This window comes from Perca fluviatilis, chromosome 6, assembly GCF_010015445.1.
Source record: "Perca fluviatilis chromosome 6, GENO_Pfluv_1.0, whole genome shotgun sequence".
In the NCBI taxonomy this organism is placed as follows: Eukaryota; Metazoa; Chordata; class Actinopteri; order Perciformes; family Percidae; genus Perca; species Perca fluviatilis.
In genome coordinates this window covers 11,957,550-11,982,252 of record NC_053117.1, presented here as the reverse complement: position 1 = coordinate 11,982,252, position 24,703 = coordinate 11,957,550, and the positions used below count along the sequence as shown (strand labels likewise).

Below are 24,703 nucleotides of genomic sequence, written 5' to 3'. Positions count from 1 at the left end.
ATCACAGTTACTGGTGTCACAGTCAGATGCTTTGAAGATAATTTTAACTGTCGGAATTTCATAATCAACCATTTATGTAATTTTTCTAGCAAGAACATTCTCTACTAGAGAAACTCGTCATTCTCGAACTATTGCTAGTCAAGGTCTTTACCTTCAGTTTAGTAAAACCAAAATACCAGCATTCTAATAACATCTGTTTTTCCAAGCTAGATACTCTTAAATACATTCAGGATTTTTTTCTCCCAGGAGGAAACTAATGTCCTTAGGTATTATGAGGTACAGAATCTTCACACATCTAACACACAATGTGTAGAATAATCTATTCAACTAATAATCGGCACAATCACTTTTATATCACAGCAAGTCTGCAGCAAACCAACTCACATCATCTGCAATCTCTGCTTTTTGTGATTGCCATTCCAGAATCTTTCTACCCGGACAGCTCTGTTTAGAGATATTGTGCATAAAAATAAACTGAATCTGTGACGATGCATATCCTTGGTGGAGCCCAACACCCACTGACTTCCGTCAGAGAATATGGTACTATATCAGAACTATATTATAATATATATCCAGATTTAAAATAATATGATCAGATCTGGTTCATGTATTTGTAGCAATAAAATATTTTACCTGTGAACAAATGCAGATGCTGTACAACTGCTGGAAGCCTGCAGCATTAACATCATTCACCACTGTACTTTCAGGTAGCACAGATCCATTCTGCTGCTACTTAAGTATGTTTTCATGTAGCAAGTAGAATATTAACAGCTGCAAAAATATTTTCCATATGTAATGATAAGCTATTGCAGTTACACCATAAACCGTAAAAATAATGGATGCAGCAGTGACATCATCCGTTGGTTTGGCAATGACAATTTTTGGACACAAGAGGCGAGCTGGGGAGGATGATGCGGCTGGGTCAGTGTCGTCTACGGTTGCAATGGCGCTATGCCAAGCTAAACGCTAAAGAGTTAAAGTGGCCTTGTGCTATTAAACTGTTCCAATTAACTTTAATGAATTGAAAACACAGTGAAAGAGTCAACGTTTGAGGAAAAAAAATGTGGACTGCACCCTAAAACAAGTTCATGCTACTTTAATGAACATAGTGCCATGAATAGTGCATTGCTAAGCCTCTATCCTGATTGACAGGTCGGTAGTCCGTTGCTGCACTCTTTATAGCTGGACCGCTGTTACCTTCCGCTTTCTTTGTTTTGTAATTTTAAACTCCGGTCGATTTATGAGGACTATGGTTAACTGCTCCTCAGATCTCTGCAGGGTAAATCCAGACAGCTAGCTAGACTATCTGTCCATCTGAGTTTTCTGTTCCACGACTTAAAAAACCTTTGAACATACACGTTCCACCAAGACAAGTTCCTTCCCATGGCTATTTTGCAGTGGCACCAGGGCTTCGTCCGGTTATAGCGCTGCCCAACACGATTGTGATTGGTTTAAAGACATGCCAGTAAACTAGAGCATGTTTTTTCCCATCCCGGAAGCTGTGTGGACTAGCTAGACCCTCCACTGAAACGCTGTGAAGGAAGGTCTGGCAATGCGAGACTAGGAATGTGTTTACTGAGGTAATAAATCAAGTTAGAAGTAGGGTCATTTTCTTATTAGTCTGGATGAACGGAAGTACATTTCCAGGATAAAGACATCAGACGTCATGCTTTCTGTTCTGCTCTCTGTTGGTTACAGTTCTCAAAACCCCTTCGCTTCAGGAAACAACAACAACCTTTGAGCTACCTAGCCACCTGCTGAAAAACATGCTGGCCATGTTTGTTAATGATAGATGGTGTAATCCTGGTCACATCGCTACTATACATCGGACTATAGTTAACTGCTCCTCAGATCTCTGCAGGGTAAATCAAGACAGCAACCTAGACTATATGTCCAATCTGTTGCATGTCTTAAACAACTTTTGAAAGTACACATTCCACCAAAACAAGTTCCTTCCCGAGGCTATTTTGCAGCGGCACCAGGGCTCTGTGCGGCGCTCATGGCGGAATGCTTTGTAGACTAGCCAGAACCTCCTCCGCAGCGCTGTGGAGGAGGTTCTGGTTCTGGTCAGACTACTTGTCTAGCACCTGTGCAGCACATTGTATGCCGGTGCATAACCGACAACGGGGGCGAAGAAAAGCATATAGAAGCTGCGTAATGTAAATATGAATCCATTACTGTGTAACACTGGCTCAGTTCTGGGCAGCCTACTATATTTTTGGGTCATTTAGGGTGCGGATATCATGTCTTTATATCTGAAATGGCTTTAAAGGGAGGGATGTTATTGCAATGGATGAAAAGGAGATGTGTAAGCATGTGCATTGTCTTGGATGCACATTAACTTTAGGCTACAGCACCCCCTAGCAAAAATAAGTTCCTGCGCGCATGGGTTTAAGTTAAGGCACTTCAGCATTGGCTTCAGGGCTTCGCAAGAACTGTCCATTATTTTTTAGTCTATAAGTTACACACAATGCAAGAGGAACACTTGACAAGTCAACAGCTTTCAGTACATTTTGGTTGGTGATTTTATAAGAAAATATATATGTTCTACTATAGGTTAATATGTGTTAATGGCAATACTTTTTATTAGTCATGTTAACACAGGGTCTAAAAGCACTAGTGGCCGCAACAAGAGCACTAGTCATTATAAGAGATAAAAAAAGATAAAATGACAATAATATTTAAGATAATATGGGATGATAAATGTAATATAAAATATAGCACTATATACTGTGCATATATGAAAATTTGTTTTGTGTGTTAAAGTGATACGTTTATGCAACAGTATTGCACAAATATATTGAGAAAATAAATATATGGGATAGGAGAGAATGGCGTGAGATAAATAAAAATGTAGCATTATGTGCATATATGATAAATGGTGGTCTGCATTTATATAGCGCCTTTCTACCTTACAGGACAAAGCGCTTTACAAATTGCCTCTAATGCACCTATTCACATAGACATTCATACACTGATGGTGGCAACTTGGGGTTCATTGTCTTGCTCAAGGATATTTCGACATGCGGGGATCGAATGGTCAACCTTATGGTTAAAGGACAACCTGCTCTATCTTCTGACACAGCCATCCACATGAAAAAGAGGATTGTGTGTGGCTCAATAGCAGCAGTCATGTTGATAGTGAATTTTTATGTAAATAGTTCAGGCAGCAGGTAAGCAAATAGGTAAAGTGGAATATATAGGTTTATGAGTTAAGAAGCCTGATGGCCTTGTGGTAAAAATCGTCCTGTATCGTCTGCCACATGGTAATGAGAACAGTCTGCGTGCTGGGTGGCCGTGGTCCTTGATGATGCTGTGTGCCTTCTGCAGGCACTGCTGGTGAAAGTTATCCCGAATTATATTCACCTTGAATGTTAATGAATGTATGTTTATGGCACACACAGATTAGCAGTAGATGCATTCAATACCCAACACTGAGTGAGCTACTGCTACAACACTAGACCAGTAACTTTGCGTCATGACCATAAAATCTTTTTTGCAGAAGGGGTTTATTTAAAAGTAAAACTGACTATGTATATACATATATATATATATATATATATATATATATATATATATATATAAAAGCTGTTTTCACGTGCATACTATGCTTGGTAAAGCCACTAAACAGCAATGCTTGTAACATATTTGTCATGCAAGAGCAAAACAGTAATAGTGACACCAAACTGCATTGGTTTTTACTGGCACATCCTACTGCATCTTTCCTCCTATTTGACTCAAGTCCACTCAGAGACACCAAAATATGACCCCTGTAAGTGTCTAACAGCATGTTCCATGTTTTTACACACAATATTATTGACAACACTAAAGAGATCTGAATGTCATGTCTCCTCTATAGGTAATCCTGAATATGGACGATGGTCGCTCTCTAGGCCTAATGATCAGAGGTGGTGCTGAATATGGACTAGGAATCTACATCACTGGAGTAGACCCTGGATCTGCTGCAGATGCTGGTGCACTAAAGGTACCCCAACTCAATTTTATTTAGTGTCAAATCAAAGAGTAGGTCTAGACCACACTCTATAATTTACAAATACCCAACCATTCCTCCCAAGAGCAAGCATTTGGTCCAACAGTGGCGAGGAAAAACTTTCTTTAAACTGGCAGAAACCTCAGACAGAATCAGGCTCTTGGTGGGCGGCCATCTGCCGCTGCTGGTTGGGACACAGAGACACTGATACAGATATAGAGATATACAGAAATACGATTCATAATAAGTATAGCAGTAGGTATGATAAACAATTATAGTAACAATAAGGATAATATCACTAGAAATAATAGTAGTGCAGGGCGTTGAGCAGGACTACAGCAGCAGCTGCAAACACCATTCAGATGCCACTACAATCCAAGGAAATCTGTGAGGCGAGAAAGCATTAGGACTTCGGGGAAGAAGCCCTAAGAACTAAGTTAGTAACAAGCATTAATGGGACATTAATGCACACAGATAGAAAGAGAGAGAGTTCAGTGTGTCAAACAAAGTCCCCCGGCAGTCTAAAACTATAGCAGCATAACTAAGAGCTGGTCCAAGGCAAACCTGAGCCTAGTTAACCTGAGGTTAGTAGATGAATCTGACATCAATGAAGATGAAGAGAAGCAGAGTTAAGGAGGGGTGCTGTGTCTGCAGAAATTTGACCTCTTTTCTTAGTTCTTGTCAGTACACGCGCTGCAGCATTCTGGGTCAATTGGAGAGTCTTAAGATACTTGTTTGAGCAACCTGATAATAAGGAATTACAGTAGTCCAGCCTCGAAGTAACAAATGCATGGACTAGTTTTTCTGCATCGTTTTGAGACAGGTTGTGCCTTATTTTCGGCAATGTTACACAAGTGAAAAAAGGCGGTTCTTGAGATTTGTTTTATGTGGCCATTATTATCTTTAGGTAATGAGCCTTGGAGGTGTTTAGGGCCAAGTACAATAACTCAGTTTTGTCTGAGTTTTACATCAGGAAATTGTATAGGTCATCCAGGATTTTATGTCCTTAATGCATGCTTGAAGTTAAACTAACTTGATTTTAACAAGTAAACCTTCATTTTCAAGTTGTCAAAACAAAACATTTTGTTTTACTTAATGTAACGTTAGAAGCCTTCCTCTTTTGTTAATGTAAAGGTTTGATCCTTTAGGTCAGGGAGAGAAAATGCCTCCCTTAAAATAAAGCCGTATCACAAATTGTTAAGAAGGACACCCTATAAACGCTGTCTACGACAAATTCAACATCATTCGTGCCTTGTTGTAAATTCGGCAAACATAATACATTAAGGTATTTCTTCATTTGTGTAAAAATCATTGTAAATTTGTCCTGGCCTGTACCGCTGCAGCCAGTCGGCTGCTGCACTCTTCTTTTTTTTTCATGCATTCTGTTGAGTAACTCAACGTTCGGTATAGCTCAGTATTATAAGTAACTACAGACGTCTCCTTCAGCTGTCTCACTACTTCCATCTATATAAAAACTACAGTTTGTACCCTATCAGGGTTTTTCAAAATGCTTTAGCATAATATCAGAGGTGTAGGTCTGAAGTGCTACATGAAAAATAGGAGTCAGTATGCTAGCTAACATCACGTGCGGCATGCCACAGGGTTCGATAGTTGGACCAAAATTATTCATTATGTACATAAACGATATTTGTAAAGTGTTCAATATATTGAAATATGTCATTTTCGCAGATGATACCAACATTTTTGGTTCAGACAACTGTTTACAAAGGCTAATGGAGAAGGTGACAACAGAACTAGGTAAATTGAAACTGTGGTTTGATGTGAACAAGTTATCTTTAAATTTGAAAAAAACAAATCGCAAAACACATTTAACAGCTCAGGTAAGCTTAAGGATATAAACTGTTGAGTTAGAGAGCATATATGAAAATACTAGGGCTGTCAAAATTAACGCGTTAATTGTTGCATTCATTTTTTAATATTTAACTCGTTAAAAAAAATAACGAAATTAACGCAGCTGTGTTTGTTTACTTCATGTGGCGGCTGAGAAACGTAATACGTCTACATAACAGCAGGCGGCGCTACTCTGTATTGTTGCCCAAGTAATGAAAACCGGCAGCTGATTGGACGAACGCGTCACATGGGTTTGTTTTCTCCGTAAATTCAAAGCCAGACTGTCATGGCGGCCGTTCAGAATACGATCTCATATTGTACTAAAATAGTTCACTGAAACATGTTTCTGAAAACATTTTAAGCGAGAAATAGGCCATGCAGTTGCTGAATCTGTCTTCATTTCAGATCAACAAAGGTCAGTTTAGAAGATTTTCGTCAGATTTTGAGAGACTAGTCACCTCATTCCGCTCGCCATTTCCGGGTGAGTCCTGACTGCCCTGCCGCCGACTGAACATAGGCTCGTTGGAGACGAACTGCGCCTCGCCTGTAAAGTAGACGAGAGCAGGCGACAGCAGCCGGGGGCGGTGACAAAAATCTGCTCTCAAGTCGGACAGTTTCTAGCCGTTTCCAGCAGCCTTCAGCAGGACTAAGCCAAATTGTTGCTGCTGTTGTTCTGAAAGATATTAAACATTCTGAACTTAGCAGAACCTTTCCTTGTTTGTTTTTTTCTTCATATTTGCAAAGTTAAGTGATTTAGCATTTAAATATCCATTATTACAAACTTCAGTCTCAATTTAAAAAAGCGATTAATCGCGATTAATTACAGCAAATTGTGCAATTAATTAGTTAATTTTTTTAATCGATTGACAGCCCTAGAAAATACCTTTTTAGGGGTAATAATAGACCACAAATTCAGTTGGAAACCACAAGTAAAACATGTAAGATCCAAAATTTCCAGAAGCACAAGGGTGTGGAGTAAAGTCAGATGCTTTCTTAACCACAGATCTATGAACACTCTCTACAGCACGCTGATTCTACCTTATTTAACATACTGTGTTGAGATCTGGGGTAATGCCTGCAAAACCACACTACAGACAGTATGCATAGTTCAGAAAAGAGCAATACGAATTGTGAATAAGGTTGGCTTCAATGATCATACTAATTCATCATTTCTTAAAGGGATATTTCACCGTTGGAAAGATGATATCTTTAAATTGGGTCACTTATTTAGTACAAATGTGAATAAAAAATTTTTTTTTTATTGGTGGCTTCTAGGCCGATAAAAGCCATAAAATGTGTTTTTGGCTCATGTGGATGAAAGACACCAAATCCCAGACTGCATTGGGGCAGCCTCTAGCTTATCCAGTAAGAGCATTTGGCCCATGTTGGCTGAGTCCTGCAGTGGCGCAGGGTTCGAATCCTACCTGCTGCCCTTTGCTGCGTGTCATTCTACATCTCTTTCCCCCTTTCATATCTATCCACTTTCTAATAAAGGGAAAAGCCCCAAAAAATAATCTTAAAATTATTATTTTTTTAAATCCCAGAATGCACTTGCTTCGCTGCTTTAGCGCCTACTCCCAAGCTACGCCTACCGTTTACAGACAGACAGACAGTGAGACAGTGAACTCAACTCAAGTGTGTTTTATTGTCATTTCAGCAATATACACGAAATAATGTTTTCACTGTGGCTCATGTGGTTACACAATTAAAATATATAAAAACGACATTATATAAAAACGACATTATATAAAAACGACATACGAAACAGGCTACATTTAGTGCACACACATTATATGCTCCGTAAAGTTCAGCTAACACATAGCTACTAGCATTAGTATGGAGCTAGAACAGTCTCAATAAAGATAAATGCACACACTACATTCACACATGCACACACAGGATTCATACATGCACACACATGATTCATAAATACACACACAGGATACACAAATGCACACAAAATTCACAAATACACACACAAAATTTAAAAAGCACAGAAGATTCACAAATGCACACAAAATTCACAAATGCACACAAAATTCATAAATGCACACAAAATTCACAAATGCACACAAAATTCATAAATGCACACACAATTCAGAAATGCACACAAAATTCAGAAATGCACACACAATTCACAAATGCACACACAATTCAGAAATGCAAACACAATTTACAAATGCACACAAGATTCAGAAATGTATTTCTGATGCACACACAAATATATCTTGATTTACAAACTGCTTGCGGTCTGTGAACTTTCACTGCATTTGTGTGTGAATTTTGAGACTCCCCTGACGTGGCTCAACTCACAAATGCATTTTTTTAAACAGGGAATGATCTGCAACCAATCAGATATCTCCCTTGTTTTAGCCAATCACAAGAACGCACCCTACATGACATACGTCACGATTTGGGAGGTGCCTATGGCCTGAGCCCGTCCACCATTTCGGCATACCTACACCAGAGTGATAGAGAATGGCTCTGACCTACACTATCGGTAACCAGGGGCAACCATAGACTGTATAGGGGGCAACAATGTGAGCGCTGCATTTCAAAACACTTGAAGAAATGGATGTGGAACTGTGAACTGGGCTGTTTAATTTGTTTTGTTGAGATGGAGAAAGTGAATCAGCGTCAGTCCGCTTGCAGGAGGAGAATATTCTGTCGGCAACTTTGGCCGCAATGTGCGAAGGTAGGTAACGCATTACTACGGTTTTTCTTATTTATCCCATGTCAATGAATTAAACTTTCCAAACGTTCATGTTTGTACTTTGTAGTTGTCATAACACTTACCGTAAGGAGAATTGCATTAATTAATCTAAATTACATTGCTTACAGTACTACAGTTTACATTAGCTAGCTTGTATTTACTGCATGTATGTAACATCAGCCCATTGTCCAGTAGCTTCTAGCTTTCAAACAAATGCAGTCAAAATATGATCAGCAACTACAACAAGGTAAACGCTACCAGCTAATGAAGGTTGCCACAGGTAGTATGATATGCAGTAAACTGCAAGTGAGAAAGGTTAAATAACTGTAAACACACAAGCTACAAGGCTACAACCAACATAAGAGCTAGGTGTAGCTAGTGTGTTAAATGATCAACAGTCAGTTAAGACCATGATAATAAACTACACCACTACACATTTACATGAAGTACCTTAATGTTACAGTATGCTAAAATATACTTGTGTACAATTATAATTTACCAGGACAGGTTGGATAACTACTGGACTAACCTAAAGCTTTCTCCTTCTGTCTGCAGCCTGGAAGCAGACCATCTCGGCAGCTGAGTCTGATCGTCGTTCATGTTGAATATACTTGTGTACAGTATATAGTATGTTTGATAAATGTTATAAAACAAATACACGTTGTTAATGTCTTTTAAGAGCTTGTTTACCTAACTAGTTATTAAAACAGGTAGATCTGAGTATAATTATTCAGCTAGAGTGTCCGGTAATGTGGGTAGAATTGTGTTAACATTATATATATATAAAAACACAATCAGTTTTGTGCATTTTTATTAATATAAAATTTTTTAATCCTTTTATGTATGAGCGTTGTTCTTAGCTGTTAAGAAGCACCATGTTACGTTATGTGTCTTCACATCTTTACTTTTTATTGTGTATTACCTCCCATCCTGCAGCTACAACTGATAAACACACATTTCTAAGTCACTGCTAACGTTACGCATATACAGTAACAGCTTATAAAAAGATTAAAAATGCCACCGAGGATTAAACTTTACAAACACAAATGGCACGAAGAGAGCGACCCAGCCAACAGCCTTGTGTTAAATGATTAGCACGGGTGTATTTACTTATGCTTAGCAAGCACTGTAGTTAGCTAGCAGGCTAGGCAACAACGTTAGCTAGGTGCACTTCGTGGCTTTAAGAGCCGACAACATAAACACATTTTAAGAGAACTTACCCGAATAAATATGCAGAGAACACACTCCCATCGACTGGGAGATTAGGTCAAAAGTAAAGTCCTTTCTTCTAATTGCAGCCACCCGATAAATCTGACGTCTCTAGAATAAAGACCTCCGTAACCAACATAAACAATGAACATGAGCAGTTAAAAATGGAGGAAGGGGGATCTCTCATGGATGTATTAAGAGAACCTCTGGGGGTGGGGCGCTGTGCCTCTCAATTGACCGTTCGCAAAAGCCACGCCCCCTAGTTATTGTTACTACGCCCGTCAAACAATTGAGAACCAGACACATGGCGGACCAAGTGATGCCTGTTTCTTGTAGAGTAACTAGCGTTGCAGAAGGCTGTAGTCTTGCGCTTAAGTCCCGTGGGAATTCAGTTGTAGCAGGAAAAGGTAAACAGCAGTGTGCAGATCGGAGCTTAATGTGTGAAAAGTGAAGAGCGGAGGTGTTCACATGGGAAGAAGCTTGGGTAACTATGGAGCTAGAGCTAGCCTTCAGTGGCGGTTTTGCTATGCGGGAAACAGGCATGATTTGGCCCGTTTCCAGGAAGTTACATAGTCACTGATATGATCATAACCACTACAGTGCTCAAATACCTATTTTTGAGGAGGGAATAAACTTCAAAATTTCGCCGAAAGCATGAACTGTCCTCTGGAGGACATCGTCAAAGCATGAACTGTCCTCTGGAGGACATCCACAAGACCAGCGACCGCCTGTGGATTGTTGTCGGCCACGGCAGGCGAGGGAGGAAGTAGAAGGATGCCCGGACGGGGCTGCTAGCCTGGCTAAGGAAACTACCACACAATTCGCCACTGCAGAGACTCATATTCACACAAAATGGATATATATATATATATATATATATATGCTACAAATACACATGGAACTGCTGCGTGATGATTATTACCGGAGCCTGGCTGAACACACTCACTCATCCCAGACGGCAGCTAGCAGCTAAGAGGTATAGCTAGGTGAATTTAAACAATGGCTAAGTTGCTAATCGCATCTTGTTGTCATGTAAGGGCCCTGTTCATGTTGCACATTTTAATTGCATTTTGTGTCTGTTAAGAAGCACAAAGGCACTCTTTATCTTATGCCCCCAAAACTGCCGTTTTAGCTGAGTGGGTGCTTAGCTTTAGCAGCTCCGTGTTGCTAGCACCGATTCGGCTCGTCTTTTTTGCTATCGACAGTACTCCTATACATATAGCGGTCAAGATTAACGTAAAAATTGCCCGGAGTTCTCGTTTAATCAGTGTTCAAAAAGGGCAACGTTGAGGTTGTTTGGGGTACGTTTGTACCATAGGCGCATCGTTTCACGATCTTGCTGAAATCGCAATGTTTGACGGGGGTCCTTCTCCTTACAGTTGCTGAGCTAGGATTGGACAAGAACCGTTCGAGGGCGGGATTTTGCGAACGGTCAATTGGCTAATAAGTAAACAATCCCCCACGTGGGGTGCGTTCTTGTGATTGGCTAAAAAAAGGGAGATATCTGATTGGTTGCAGATCATTCCCTGTTTAAAAAAATGCATTTGTGAGTTGAGCCACGTCAGGGGAGTCTCAAAATTCACACACAAATGCAGTGACAGTTCACAGACCGCAAGCAGTTTGTAAATCAAGATATATTTGTGTGTGCATCAGAAATACATTTCTGAATCTTGTCCTGTGCATTTCTGAATCTTGTGTGCATTTGTAAATTGTGTTTGCATTTCTGAATTGTGTGTGCATTTCTGAATTTTGTGTGCATTTCTGAATTTTGTGTGCATTTGTGAATTGTGTGTGCATTTAGGAATTCTGTGTGCATTTGTGAATCTTCTGTGCTTTTTAAATTTTGTGTGTGTTTTTGTGAATTTTGTGTGCATTTGTGTATCCTGTGTGTGTATTTATGAATCATGTGCGTGCATGTATGAATCCTGTGTGTGCATGTGTGAATATAGTGTGTGCATTTATCTTTATTGAGACTGTTCTAGCTCCATACATTAGCGCTTGGTGGGCTGTAAACACAGCCGTAAATTTGCGTGGAATGTAGAATGATCTGCATTTAACAGTCACAAACACAATTTCTGCACCACGCAGTCCATGTTAACACAGCCCATTTCGACTATTCTTACCCGGAGAGCAGCCGGCCTGGTAGCTGGATAGTCCTACCGTACTTTTGTTCAGCAATGTTTCCACAACAACAAAAACACAGCAGTCTCTGAACTCGCGTTGGGAGTTTCGTTGAAGTTGGATGTAGTCTAGTTTGTTGTTTAATGAGCGGACACTTGCACGCAGGATTGATGGAACAGGTGGCCGGCTATCGTTAGCTTTCCACCGGCACACTCGTTCAACGTTCCCCACTGATGATGTCCCTTTACCGGCCAGATGCATTGAGCAACACCGCTGGTCTCCATAGCCGGCGGGCGAAATTCGCGTAGTGTGTCGAGTATTCCGTCTGTACCAATGTATCCCGGTGGTACACGTGCACGGTAGTTTGAATGCACATAATTGTTGTTCTAAAATGTCCTTCAGGATGAATAAATCTATCTAAAAGTTTTCTGATGAGAAGCCAGTAGCGAGGATTCAAGATGGCTGACGCTTGTTTTGCTTCGGCAATACTCCAAAAGACGACAGTCCAACCCCCCTATGGGCGGGTTGAAAACATGCAGAAGTAGCTCCTACTACTGGCTGTAGTCCATTGCCTCTGGGCAAAAAAATCTTCAGATGACGCAAAAATCGTCGTTTTATGTCATCGGAAGATTTTTTCCAGACCCACAATACAGAGATCTCTCGTCTCAAGGGGACATGAGGGAGGGAACCACAGTCTTTCAAAAATACTACCATGTTTCTGCTGATACAAAGCTTAATGCTAAATCAGTGAAGTATCCCTTTAAGTCAAAAACACTGAAATTCATGGACCTGGTAAACCAGAAAACTGCATTAGTTCTGTATAAAGCTCGAAATAACCTACTTCCTCCCAACATACAAACCATGTTTAGAGAAAGAGAAGGGGGTTATGCTCTTATGAGGCAAACTCAATTGGAAACAACCTACCTGTAACACAGTGATGAAAAGCAGGTGCATATCTGTCTGTGGTGTGAAGTTATGGAACGCATTACCAGATTAATTAAAACATTAGGAATGTCTTCAAATTTAAAAAAGACATGACAGTATAAGTATAGATTATTATATTATTCTGTAAGAATGTTGATAATGGTGATAATGATGATTATTATCATTATGGTTATCATCATTATTTAGGATATTATTCATCTTATGGTGGCAATGTACTGTACATAAGTACTGACCCTTATGGGTATATGTAGGCGTGTATGTATGTATGTATATATATAGGTAGGTGTAAGCATGCCTATGCAAACACACTGTATGTATGCATGTATGTAGAAAGTTATCTGGGTGTTTATGTTCTTTAGTTGTTTTTTTAATAATTTATTTGATATTCCTTGTCTTGTCAATTTTTGCTTAATTTGTTTTTAATAATTTGTTTGTTACTCTTAAAAATGTGAGAAAGGGGGGCCTGATAAGCTGAGGCTTCTGACCCTACCCTTTGGTTACGACCAATACATTAATTCATTCATTCATTCATCAATATTGTCATGACCCGATCATCATATTATATAAAGGATGCTCTGTAGGAGCACACACTCATACATATCAAATATGATGAGAAAATAGGGTTTCAGACCAGTAAACCACTTCAGTGTCTATAATCGCTGCTCCCCCTGGTTCATAGATAAGCCATTGCAACTGGTTTCCACATATGGCACTTAGGGGCGTTACAAGTCCGCCCCACATTCACTAGGTCATTCCAGGGGACAGAGTAAGGTCCCAGTGGGTATCAGTCACCCAACTGTAACCTTTTTAAAAAAAAATGATATTAATTACTAGGGCTGTCAAAATTAACGCGTTAATTTTTGCGTTAATTTTTTATATTTAACTCGTTAAAAAAAATTAACGAAATTAATGCAGCTGTGTTTGTTTACTTCATGTGGCGGCTGAGAAACGTAATACGTCTCCATAAGAGCAGGCGACGCTACTCTAGGAGGGATTTACCTGATTGAAGTAGGCCTACGGGCCAGTCAAGAGTTGAAACATGGACCAGTAAGATCCCAAAAGAGAAAAAAGATGATGTGTGTAGAATCCGGAAATGAATGAGCACGGGCTATAACGGGACCGGAGTATTAGTTCCGACATGTTGTCTCGTCAGGAGAGATGCGCCACCGGTAAGCTGCTGTTTCGCTACATGCGCCGCGGCTGTGCTGCCGATATGTACGTGCGCGATTTGTTTGCGTTGATAACTGTTACGTTGGTCACGCTGATAAAACCTTATTTGCAGTCTGATGTTTAACACTGTCGACTCCGATAGTATCCGTGACTATATTCCAGTAAATGTTTGAAATTGGTGCGTCTCACTGTCACACAAGCTACTTCCTGGTTGCGGTGCTGGAAGGGAAATGTAGTCAATCGCTTTACATTGGTAATGGATTGCTGTGCACAGCGTCGCTATCTAAAACTACACTCAATGTTTTCCCTTTAGGCCAACATACACCTTTGTGGTTTTGGGTTACTGGTTTAATGTGTAACATTGATATTGATATTGATGTGCATTTCTGTGTTTAGATATATGTGCTTTGCTTAGTCATTCAGATTAAACACTATGTATATTATAATATTTATGATATTAAGTACTGCCTAGATTGTAATTTATATTCTATATATATATATTATTCAGAATATGGTATATTAGGTATGTGGCTAATATTGGGGGTGGTGACAAAAATTGCGCCCCAAGTCGGACAGTTTCTAGCCGTTTCAGCAGCCTTCAGCAGGACTAAATAAGCAAAATTGTTGCTGCTGTTGTTCTGAAAGATATTAAACATTCTGAACTTAGCAGAACCTTTCCTTGTTTGTTTTCTCTTCATATTTGTAAAGTTAAGTGATTTAGCATTATTTAAATATCCATTACTACAAGCTTCAGTCTCAATTTAAAAATGCGATTAATCGCGATTAACTACAGCAAATTGTGCGATTAATTAGTTAATTTTTTTTAATTGATTGACAGCCCTATTAATTACATAACTGAAGTTATGAGTTTTGAGAAGAAATATGTTTACATTTTGCAATAATAGTTGTTTACAGTAGTTTATTCTTAGTTGGTAGTCCTTGTATGTTATGTTGGTAGGGTGAAGCGGGATATATGGTTCTGTGGGGACTCTACACAGAGCTTACGCCATAGCCTACTTTCTTTCTGACTGCTTTCTGACCACGGTTGAAAAGATGTAGCAGGAAAGATTAACCCTCTCCTTGATTTCATGTTGTTTATAGAGAAGGAGAAACCGGAAATTTGTAGGGGGAAATACAACACTTACCAATCCACGGCCAAGCAGACCAATTACAGTTGTTGCGGTCTGGGGTACAGCGTAGGACGATAAATTGGGCTTGAGGGTTAAAGGTTATCAAGATTGACTATTAGGTAAATGAAATGCCAAAGCCCTTTAAATAGGAAAACATGATGATAATACATGTTCCAATCAGGAAATAAAAAAGAAAACTAGATACAGTACATAAATACAACAATGCAAATGTTCAAATGCGAGATATCTACTCCAGGTGCAGAGGAGATGGGCCGTGCCGGCCACTTTATGCCTGAACAAGCTGGCCCAGTGTACTGAGGAAGGCTGATTGAAGGCTGCAGTTTGTGAATTCTCATCCCTCTTCAAGGCCACTTCTAGTTCCCCTGCTCTTGCCACATCGTCCAAGGCCATCTCAAAAATGCTGCTCATATTTTGTCCGGTTCAACCCCTGATGCAGCTTCTGCTGTGCCTGGTTCAGCCCCTGCTGGTCTAAATCTGCCACCTGCATCTCCCTCAGGACAGTCAGATGCTACTGTTCCCATTTCCTCTTGCCTGTCCAGGCAATGGAAAAAGAAAACAACGATAGAAATGGGAGGTAGTAAACCAAAGTTTATCAATTCTTTTTGTAGTTTTAATGAATTTAACACATTTAGTAATGCAACTAGTCAGTATTTTTGAATGCTGCAAACTATATCTACTTTTCAAGCAGTGAAAATTGGAGTGGAAATGAAATGTAGAAAAACACTTTACATTTTTTTTATTTACAATCTAAAAGGCCAGCAGCAATGTAAATTACTTGTGGCATAACACCCTGAAACATAACATAACACACTTTGGGATGGTCCTTTAAATCTTAGTCATGGATTAAATTAGTTGTTGATGTAAAGATTTATGGCCCTGTGTCAGCTGTCATTGCTAACATCTGCTACCTGATTCTGATGAACCTGTTAGCATTCTTGTCACCTGCTTCCTATTAGACTGCTAAACCTGTCTGTCAGGTAGTTGAATTCACTGCCATGACAGGTCTACAAAAATGCTTTATTAGCCATGCTAAATATCTGCTGTGTGCTTTCAGTTCAGCTTTCTGCCTCAACAAGCAGGCCACTCTAACTCTGTGCTATTTTTAAACCTGCCTGAGGCAAGAAGAACAGAAGCTAGTGTTTCCTACCTGTAAACAATATGGCTAAAACCTCAATATGGCTTTCATGACACCACACTGTGTCCTACTTGGGAGAAAAAATATTATTTGATTCCTTACTAGTCCAAACCAAATTGGGACACCTGGAAAAAATAGCATTGCACAGAAAGAAAGAAGATTAAAATAAGCATTCTACAAATTTCAAACTTGAAAGATGCAGTGTGACATTTCTCAGATTATTTGACTATACTTTTTTACCATGGAGAATTGACTGGTAATGTTGCAGAATCTGAGCTTTTGACATCTTGTGAAAGAAAATGTAAAAGCAGAAAAGAGGGAGCAAGCAGAGATGGTGAAAGAGAGTAGGTACATAGTATATAAAAATAAATATAGTGGGTGGTTTCTCTTCACCACTCCAGGTCTCAGATATGTGTCCATTCATTGGTAGTCTGCAGTCCATTCATTTGTTTCATTCGTTTGTGGAAGGGAGTTGCTGTCCTATAATGTAAAAAATAATGTCCTATACTGTTCTCAATCGCTTCGGCACATTTACTGAAACAAACTTACAATTGTCAAAACTCTAAGTACAATCCTCACACCACGTGGTACATTCAGCACATCACTCTATATGACCTGCAAAAGGTGATTACTCAATCAAAATAATTAACTCTTGGTTCAAATGTAAATAAATCCATCAATGAGTTAATCATTGCCATCAAAACAAAATGTTCATTTGTCATTGCTTGGACCAAGACAGTCATAATGCAAAGACATCTTGTCAAATGACAGTGTACTCTGAAAGGGTGATAGTAATATTGCCCAACATTGTGTATTTAGGCAGCTGAATAGTATTGATTTACACACTATACTTTCTCATTGTATGTACACACCAACCAACCACAAATACATTAAGAAAGCTTGTACAGAAACAAAAATAGCAAAATTATCAGGAACTGTTGTACAAGATGTGCAAGAAAAAAGAAAATATGCGGCAAATGTATCAACCTCAAGGCTCATCCAATCTCTCCTCTCTGTCTGGCCATAACATTTTATCGACATCACACCTGATATCCTCCCTTGCAGTGCAACAAGGGAACAACTTTTGGCATGACGCAGCCATCCCCTACAACAATCTGCTGTGATATCCTTACCTGTAACCTGCTTGTGTTTGGTTGCTCTTAATTGTGAGGAAATTGTATCAGTGTTTCATAAAGGATTTTTTTTAGCAGTGGGGGCAGATCTGTCGGTTTGAAATTTATATGTGTAATAACTTTGCTAAATAAAAAAATACAATCCTGATGGTACCTGAATTTTCCTAAAAGAGTCTGTATTTTTATTTAAATTTGTTTTTATACTGTACATTACACAAAAGACAAAGAAAATACAATCACTTTTACCTACACTGTCATATTGACCGCTCGGATTTTCGCGGTTTTGTTTTTAATCTTTTGCGTGGTTGAAGATGCATCTTGGTTGCTTAGTAATAATCATAGTCTCTGTCAGAGAAACGTAACTAGCGGTCTCGAGTAACAAGTGTGGGCATCACCGATGGGCCGAAGGCAAAGCCAGAGTCGGTAACGTAGGCTACTACGGCGTGGATGGACTCGGTTCTGAATCAGAAGAAAAGCACCGGGCGCTCGCTCTGTGAAAGGCGCGGTACACTAGATGGACGGTAGCTGTCTACGTGTTCATATAACTTTATACATGCTACAACTGGCTGAAATAATTGCACACATCCTCTCCAAGGAGTGCACCAGCTGTAAAATGTCCCGGAGGAAGTTCATGCAGCAACTGGCAGAGGAGCTGAGAGCGGAGTTTATGGAGGAAAAAAAGGGAAGCGGCGCACGGTCCGAGCTGCGCTGCGCACCACAGCAGACATCAAAACGGAGGCAGTGCCAGGTTAGGTTAGGTTATAAATGTTCAAATAACGTACTTTTAATTGTTATTTGGCTGTGAATTATGTTGAATGAATTTCACCCAATATGTTTCATGAATGTATGAAATAGTCACAGTTTAGCCTACTATGCCATGATATGATATCAAGGGCGTTTTATTGAATTAACAGCCACGTGCAATTTAGCTATCAGGTGAAGGTGAAACTAAAAATGTGCAAGAACTATTAACTGACAACATAAGTTATACTTACAATTCTCAAGGATGCACATATGCCATTTCAACCCTCCGGACAGCCTGTCTCTTTTTTCTTTCTCACTTTTCTCCGAGTGGCATGCGTGCCCACTCACGTTGTGAAGCGCGTGTCCGCGCTATTCTCCGTCGACGTGCTCTTTACAATCACTGCTGATAGACGGCTTTTTGTACATTTCTGAAACCGTGGCGGGAGAAATCTAACCGTGGCGGACCACCACTTGCCAATCAACATAGAGGAAACACTGTGTATTGTTCCCTATATAGCTTACGTCTATTCATCTGAAAACTTTTACAACAATACCGCATAACTATTATGTATCTAATATACAGTATATGTGACAGATTATTGTGAGTGTTGGTTGTTCAGTTTAGCATCTAGGGATTTACATTAAGAACATGTTTATAATTGCATTTAAGGATAATATGATTCAATAGCAAATAAATGCAAACTATTTTGATCTGCAAGGCTTACTCAATGCATTTTGTGCCAAAGCAACTATAAATGACTTTAGTCATGTGAACAACTGACCTAATAGTTTAAATAGTCATATAGTTTGATGAAGTCATTCAACGATTGTGCCAAAGCGATTGAGAAAAACTGTAATATAAAGACTAGAGCTCTCTCTCTCTCTCTCTCTCTCTCTCTCTCTCTCTCTCTCTCTCTCTCTCTCTCTCTCCCTCTGCATTGTGGTTGGTCCCTCTACTTCCCCACCGCAGGGAGACTACTTTACAAACGGATGACCGCGCGGGAGATGGACAACGTGGTTAGCCATCTCCCAGTGTCGGCTGTCGTCCCTGCGGGGAGTGAAGCAGAGGGGCCGCAGACTCTGTACTACTGCTGGCTGATTCAGGCAAACACTGTTTATCTGTATGTATCAAAGCAACGGTTTGTATTTCTGGGTTTACCTGTTAAAATGACGAATAGATTATTTCCGCCGGCTGGCATGGAGAGTTACAGTATTACCCCTCACGCAGGTGCAGAACTACATGGTACTTGGCCATCCGCTGTAGTCTTTGCAGTGTGTTCAAGTACAACTTTTTGGCCAAGACAAAGGCGCTGGGAGTTTGAGTTTGAGTGTAGTTTATTTATAAAAGGGGACAGCGCAAATTAATAAAACACATGATTTCCCATGGGTTAAAAAAGCAAAAATTAGCCAAAAGGCTATTTTTCATCTGTAGTCCCCTGCCTTCGATGTTAAAAAAGCTTTTTAAAATACAAAGAAACAAAAAACAACACAAGCAAACAAGACTTAGCACAAAGCATCACAAAAACAGAACACAACAAAACAGAGCTCAACACACAACGTAGCACAAAACAAGACACAACACAAAAGCAGAAGGATACAACAATGCAAAACAGGGTATAAAGTAAAACAAAATATATATATATATATATTAGGGCTGTCAATCAATTAAAAAAATTAACTAATTAATCGCACAATTTGCTGTAGTTAATCGCGATTAATCGCATTTTTAAATTGAGACTGAAGCTTGTAGTAATCGATATTTAAATAATGCTAAATCACTTAACTTTACAAATATGAAGAGAAAACAAACAAGGAAAGGTTCTGCTAAGTTCAGAATGTTTAATATCTTTCAGAACAACAGCAGCAACAATTTGGCTTATTTAGTCCTGCTGAAGGCTGCTGAAACGGCTAGAAACTGTCCGACTTGGGAGCAGATTTTTGTCACCACCCCCAATATTAGCCACATACCTAATATACCATATTCTGAATAATATATATATAGAATATAAATTACAATCTAGGCAGTACTTAATATCATAAATATTATAATATACATAGTGTTTAATCTGAATGACTAAGCAAAGCACATATATCTAAACACAGAAATGCACATCAATATCAATATCAATGTTACACATTAAACCAGTAACCCAAAACCACAAAGGTGTATGTTGGCCTAAAGGGAAAACATTGAGTGTAGTTTTAGATAGCGACGCTGTGCACAGCAATCCATTACCAATGTAAAGCGATTGACTACATTTCCCTTCCAGCACCGCAACCAGGAAGTAGCTTGTGTGACAGTGAGACGCACCAATTTTACTGAATAAACATTTACTGGAATATAGTCACGGATACTATCGAGTCGACAGCGTTAAACATCAGACTGCAAATAAGGTTTTATCAGCGTGACCAACGTAACAGTTATCAAGCAAACAAATCGCGCACGTACATCACATCGGCAGCACAGCAGGCGGCGCATGTAGCAAAACAGCAGCTTACCGTGTGCGCATCTCTCCTGACGAGAGAACATGTCGGAACTAGTACTCCGTCCCGTCTATAGCCCATGCTCATTCATTTCTGGATTCTAACACATCATCTTTTTTCTCCTTTTGGGATCTTACTGGTCCATGTTTCAACTCTTGACGGGCCCGTAGGCCTACTTCAATCAGGTAAATCCCTCCTAGTAGCGTGCGCCGCCTGCTCTTATGGAGATCGTTATACGTTTCTCAGCCGCCACATGAAGTAAACAAACACAGCTGCATTAATTTCGTTAATTTTTTTTAACGAGTTAAATATACAAAAATTAACGCGTTAATTTTGACAGCCCTAATATATACATACATACATACATACATACATACATACATACATACATACATACATACATACACATAAGGAGGAGACGTTAATCAATGCCAGAGTCGGGCTTTGTCTCGCCACTAGTTTTTTGCCGTCTGCTTGGTGTGTCAACACCTCAGACAATACATACTTTATATCATATTTAATATCTTCATATCAATACAGTGTAGAGATTTACTTTCTTTGGTTTAGAAGCAGAAGAAATGCACCGTTTTAACTTCTAACAATTGTAGGCCATCCAGAAGCTTTTTTAAACCATCATGGAATTACAGTGTCTTTGTAAAATAAATAAATAAATATGAATCAAAAAAATCAACTCACAAATCTCTGCTTTGCTTCACAATCTTTGAATCCAGCGTCTCGCCATGTTTTTAGCTGTGTGGCTAACAGCTTTAGCTTTACATCAAGTGGTTTGGTGCCTTCGTAGTCTCACATTGCAAGACCTTCCTCCACAGCGCTGCAAAGGAGGGTCTGGCTAGTCCACACAGCATTCTAAGATGGGAGAAAACCATCCTCTGGTTTATTGGCATTTCTTTAAATGAATCACAATCGTTTTGGGCGGTACTAAACGCCAGACAGAGCAACGGCGCCTCTGCAAAATAGTCTCAGGAAGTAACTTGTTTTGGTGGACCGTGTACGTGTACAAAGATTGTTTTAGTCGTGCAACAGAAAACTGAGATTCAACAGATATTCTAGCTAGCTATCTTGATTTACCCTGCAGAGATTTGAGGAGCAGTTAACCATAGTCCTCATAAATTGACCGGAGTTTCAAATGCCAACACAAAGAAAGTGGAAGGTGACAGACATCTGGCCGAAAAGAGGGACATCCGGCAGAATTTTTGGTGGCACCTGAACCATCCCGGAAATAAAAAGTTGGGCCTGCTCGCCATACCCAGAGTCGGAACAAAAACCGGGGAAGCTGCGTTCAGCTTCTATGGTCCCTACATCTGGAACAAACTACCGCAAAACTGTAGGTCGGCTCCTAATCTCAGCTCTTTTAAATCAAGGCTGAAGACCTTTCTTTTTAACACTGCCTTTTCTTAATTCATTTTTGTATTTAAATTTTTTTTTGTTACCAATTTGTATGATATTTTTAACTGTTTTTATGTCTTGTGTAAAGCACTTTGAATCGCATTGCTGCTGAATTGTGCTATAGAAATAAAGTTGCCTTGCCTTGCCTTGCCTAGTAGATAACTTTATTATCCCCGTGGGGCAGTTGGGTTTGCGGCACAGTCGCAAGGCACTTCATGACCAGACATATGGTACAAACAAATGATCCCTACATCAGACACCGACAGACATTAACATGAAGAACATACATCACACACTACAATACACTACACACCCTTGGGTATGACCAGGTCAGTTGGACATCTAGCTTATTTTGACTGATTTAAGGCTTTTATGGCTTGTGGTACAAAAGAGAATTTGGATCTGTTCTTGGTCAGAAGGGGTTGGCAGAAATGACGCCTAGATGGCAGTAGTTTAAAATGAGATGCAAGGGTGTGTGTGCAGTCACATACAATGTTATTGGCCTTTCTCACCAGTCTGTCTTTGTAAATGTGTTCAATGCTCAGTAGTGTTATCCCAAGTAACTTACTGGCAGTTGTATTTTCTGATTGTCTTTTTCTGTGACTCAGTGGCATTTCCAAACCAGCAGATAATACAGCAAGTTAAAACACTTTCAATAAAAGCAGTATAAAACATTTGGAGCATTTTGTTATTGACATTAAAAACAAGCAGTTTCTTTAAAAAGTACATTCTTTGCAGTGTCTTAGTGTGCAAAAGATCAGTCCATGAGTCCCAGTTTGTAACAACCTGAATAGCCCCCTCATTGATAAAAGAGTTGGTGGATTGCTGTGACTTTCTAAAATCTAATCTAATCTCTTATTGGTATTTAAAATTAAGTGTGACTTATTGCACCATTCTAAAAAGGAGTCTAAAACTGGCCCATGATCAGACTCACTGTGTCATCTGCATATTTAATAAAGTGCCTGTTTTGTAAAGTGCTAGTGCATGAATTTGTGTATAAAATAAATAGTAAAGGAGATAGAACACATCCTTGTGGAGAGCCTGTGGATGTTGTCATCACACGACAGAGATGAGCCCACTCTGACCTGCTGGACTCTACTGGTAAGAAAGTCCATAAATAATACCTGTATTAAGATAGCATTCACTGGCTTAAATGTCTGCAAGAATCTTAGGTTGCATGGTGTTAAAAGCAGATGAAAAGTCCACAAATAGAATCTTAACATGAGTCTTTGGTTTCTCAAGGTGAGTGTGCAAAAGGTGCATTAATGTCAAAATTGCATCATCCACCCCCCTGGAGGCTTGATAAGCAAATTGAAGGGGGTCCATAAGATTGTGGGTTTTGGAATACAATGTACCTCTTTCTTTTCAATTATAAGATGCTTTAATTTATTGGAGATCCAGGGCTTGTCGCTTGGAAAGACTTTATTGGTTTTTTATGGGCATGACTGTGTCTACACAGAAATTGATGTAGACAGATACTGTTTCTACCTGTTCATTTATATCAGGGCATTTAAAAGTGTCACAGTTTGTGCATAATACTGTCATTATCCCATACTTTAACTGAACATTCTTGGGGCTTCTCCCTCTGCAGGAGCCTCTGATATATAGGCCAGAGGTAAACCACATTGTGGTCAGATGCCACTAGTGGTGCAAGCAATGATGAAGAGTAGGCGTCTTTGAAAGTTCCATAACATAGGTCTAAAAACTTATTTTCCTAGAGGGACAGTCCGCATACTGATAATATGTGAGTAATCACTTTTTCGCTGGACAATTATTAAAATCTCCTAAAATAGTGTCCAGTGCCCTGTCTGGGCAGATAGAAAGGCCGAAGGGAGACGCACAGCAGTTCAATATCAGGAGTACACAAGCTCTCTCTCACCACCACTGTACGACACCACTCCTGGATGAGTAGACAGACCCCGACCCCATAGTGATTGTAGGGTCCTGGTCAGTTCTGAACACATAGAAGCCGAGGGGTCCCACCTCGCTGGACATGATGTTGTTGTCCAACCATGTCTCTGTGATAGCCATGACACAGGCGCTCCGGTACTCGTGCAGGTGGGGGATATTTGCAGTCAGCTCACCGGTTTTCGCTTTTAGAGACTGGGCATTGATGAGCAGTGTGACAGGCAGAGAAAGTTTGTTTTTCAGTCTCTTCAGTCTTCACCGAGTACCCCCTTTCTTTGGGTAGGTCCTTAGATAATTCGGTATGGAGTTTACTGCATGATCCGTTGATAAACGATTGTTTATCAGTAGGAGGAATTCTCTGCTATATTGGATTTCACCCGCCAACGCCAGTGACATGGTCATGTTAGAGTCCATGGGCGAGACAGTGTTTTAGAATCACTATAAGCAGTCCGATCATACACCAATAAGCCAAGTCCATGGTTGCTTTTAGTGCAGCGCATCCATACATACAAACAATATAACACTCACGGTAACAAACAAACAAGTACCATGTGCGAGAAGCAGCAGGGCAGCCACAGCACAGTGCCCTGGAAGTAGTAGTCTCCCTAGTGGGGTGGGCCTTGTATTCAGTGTGTGTGTATTGGAAAATGAACACCGACAGGCCAGAATTAAGCCTGGAGGCTGAAATGAGTGTGATTCAAGACCCAAGACGAGTAAAACTCAAGACGGTCACTGCCTTAT

General features: G+C 39.8%; 1 protein-coding gene across 2 annotated transcripts in view; it reads left to right on the top strand.

Annotated features, from left to right (window-relative positions):
- LOC120561001 (whirlin-like) overlaps positions 1-24,703 on the top strand; it is a 159,997-nt gene that overhangs the window by 79,394 nt on the left and 55,900 nt on the right. For both annotated transcript variants that reach the window (XM_039803942.1, XM_039803941.1), the window contains exon 3: positions 3,860-3,985. In XM_039803942.1, the coding sequence (XP_039659876.1) occupies positions 3,860-3,985 (126 nt within the window). The remainder of the gene's footprint in view (positions 1-3,859; positions 3,986-24,703) is intronic.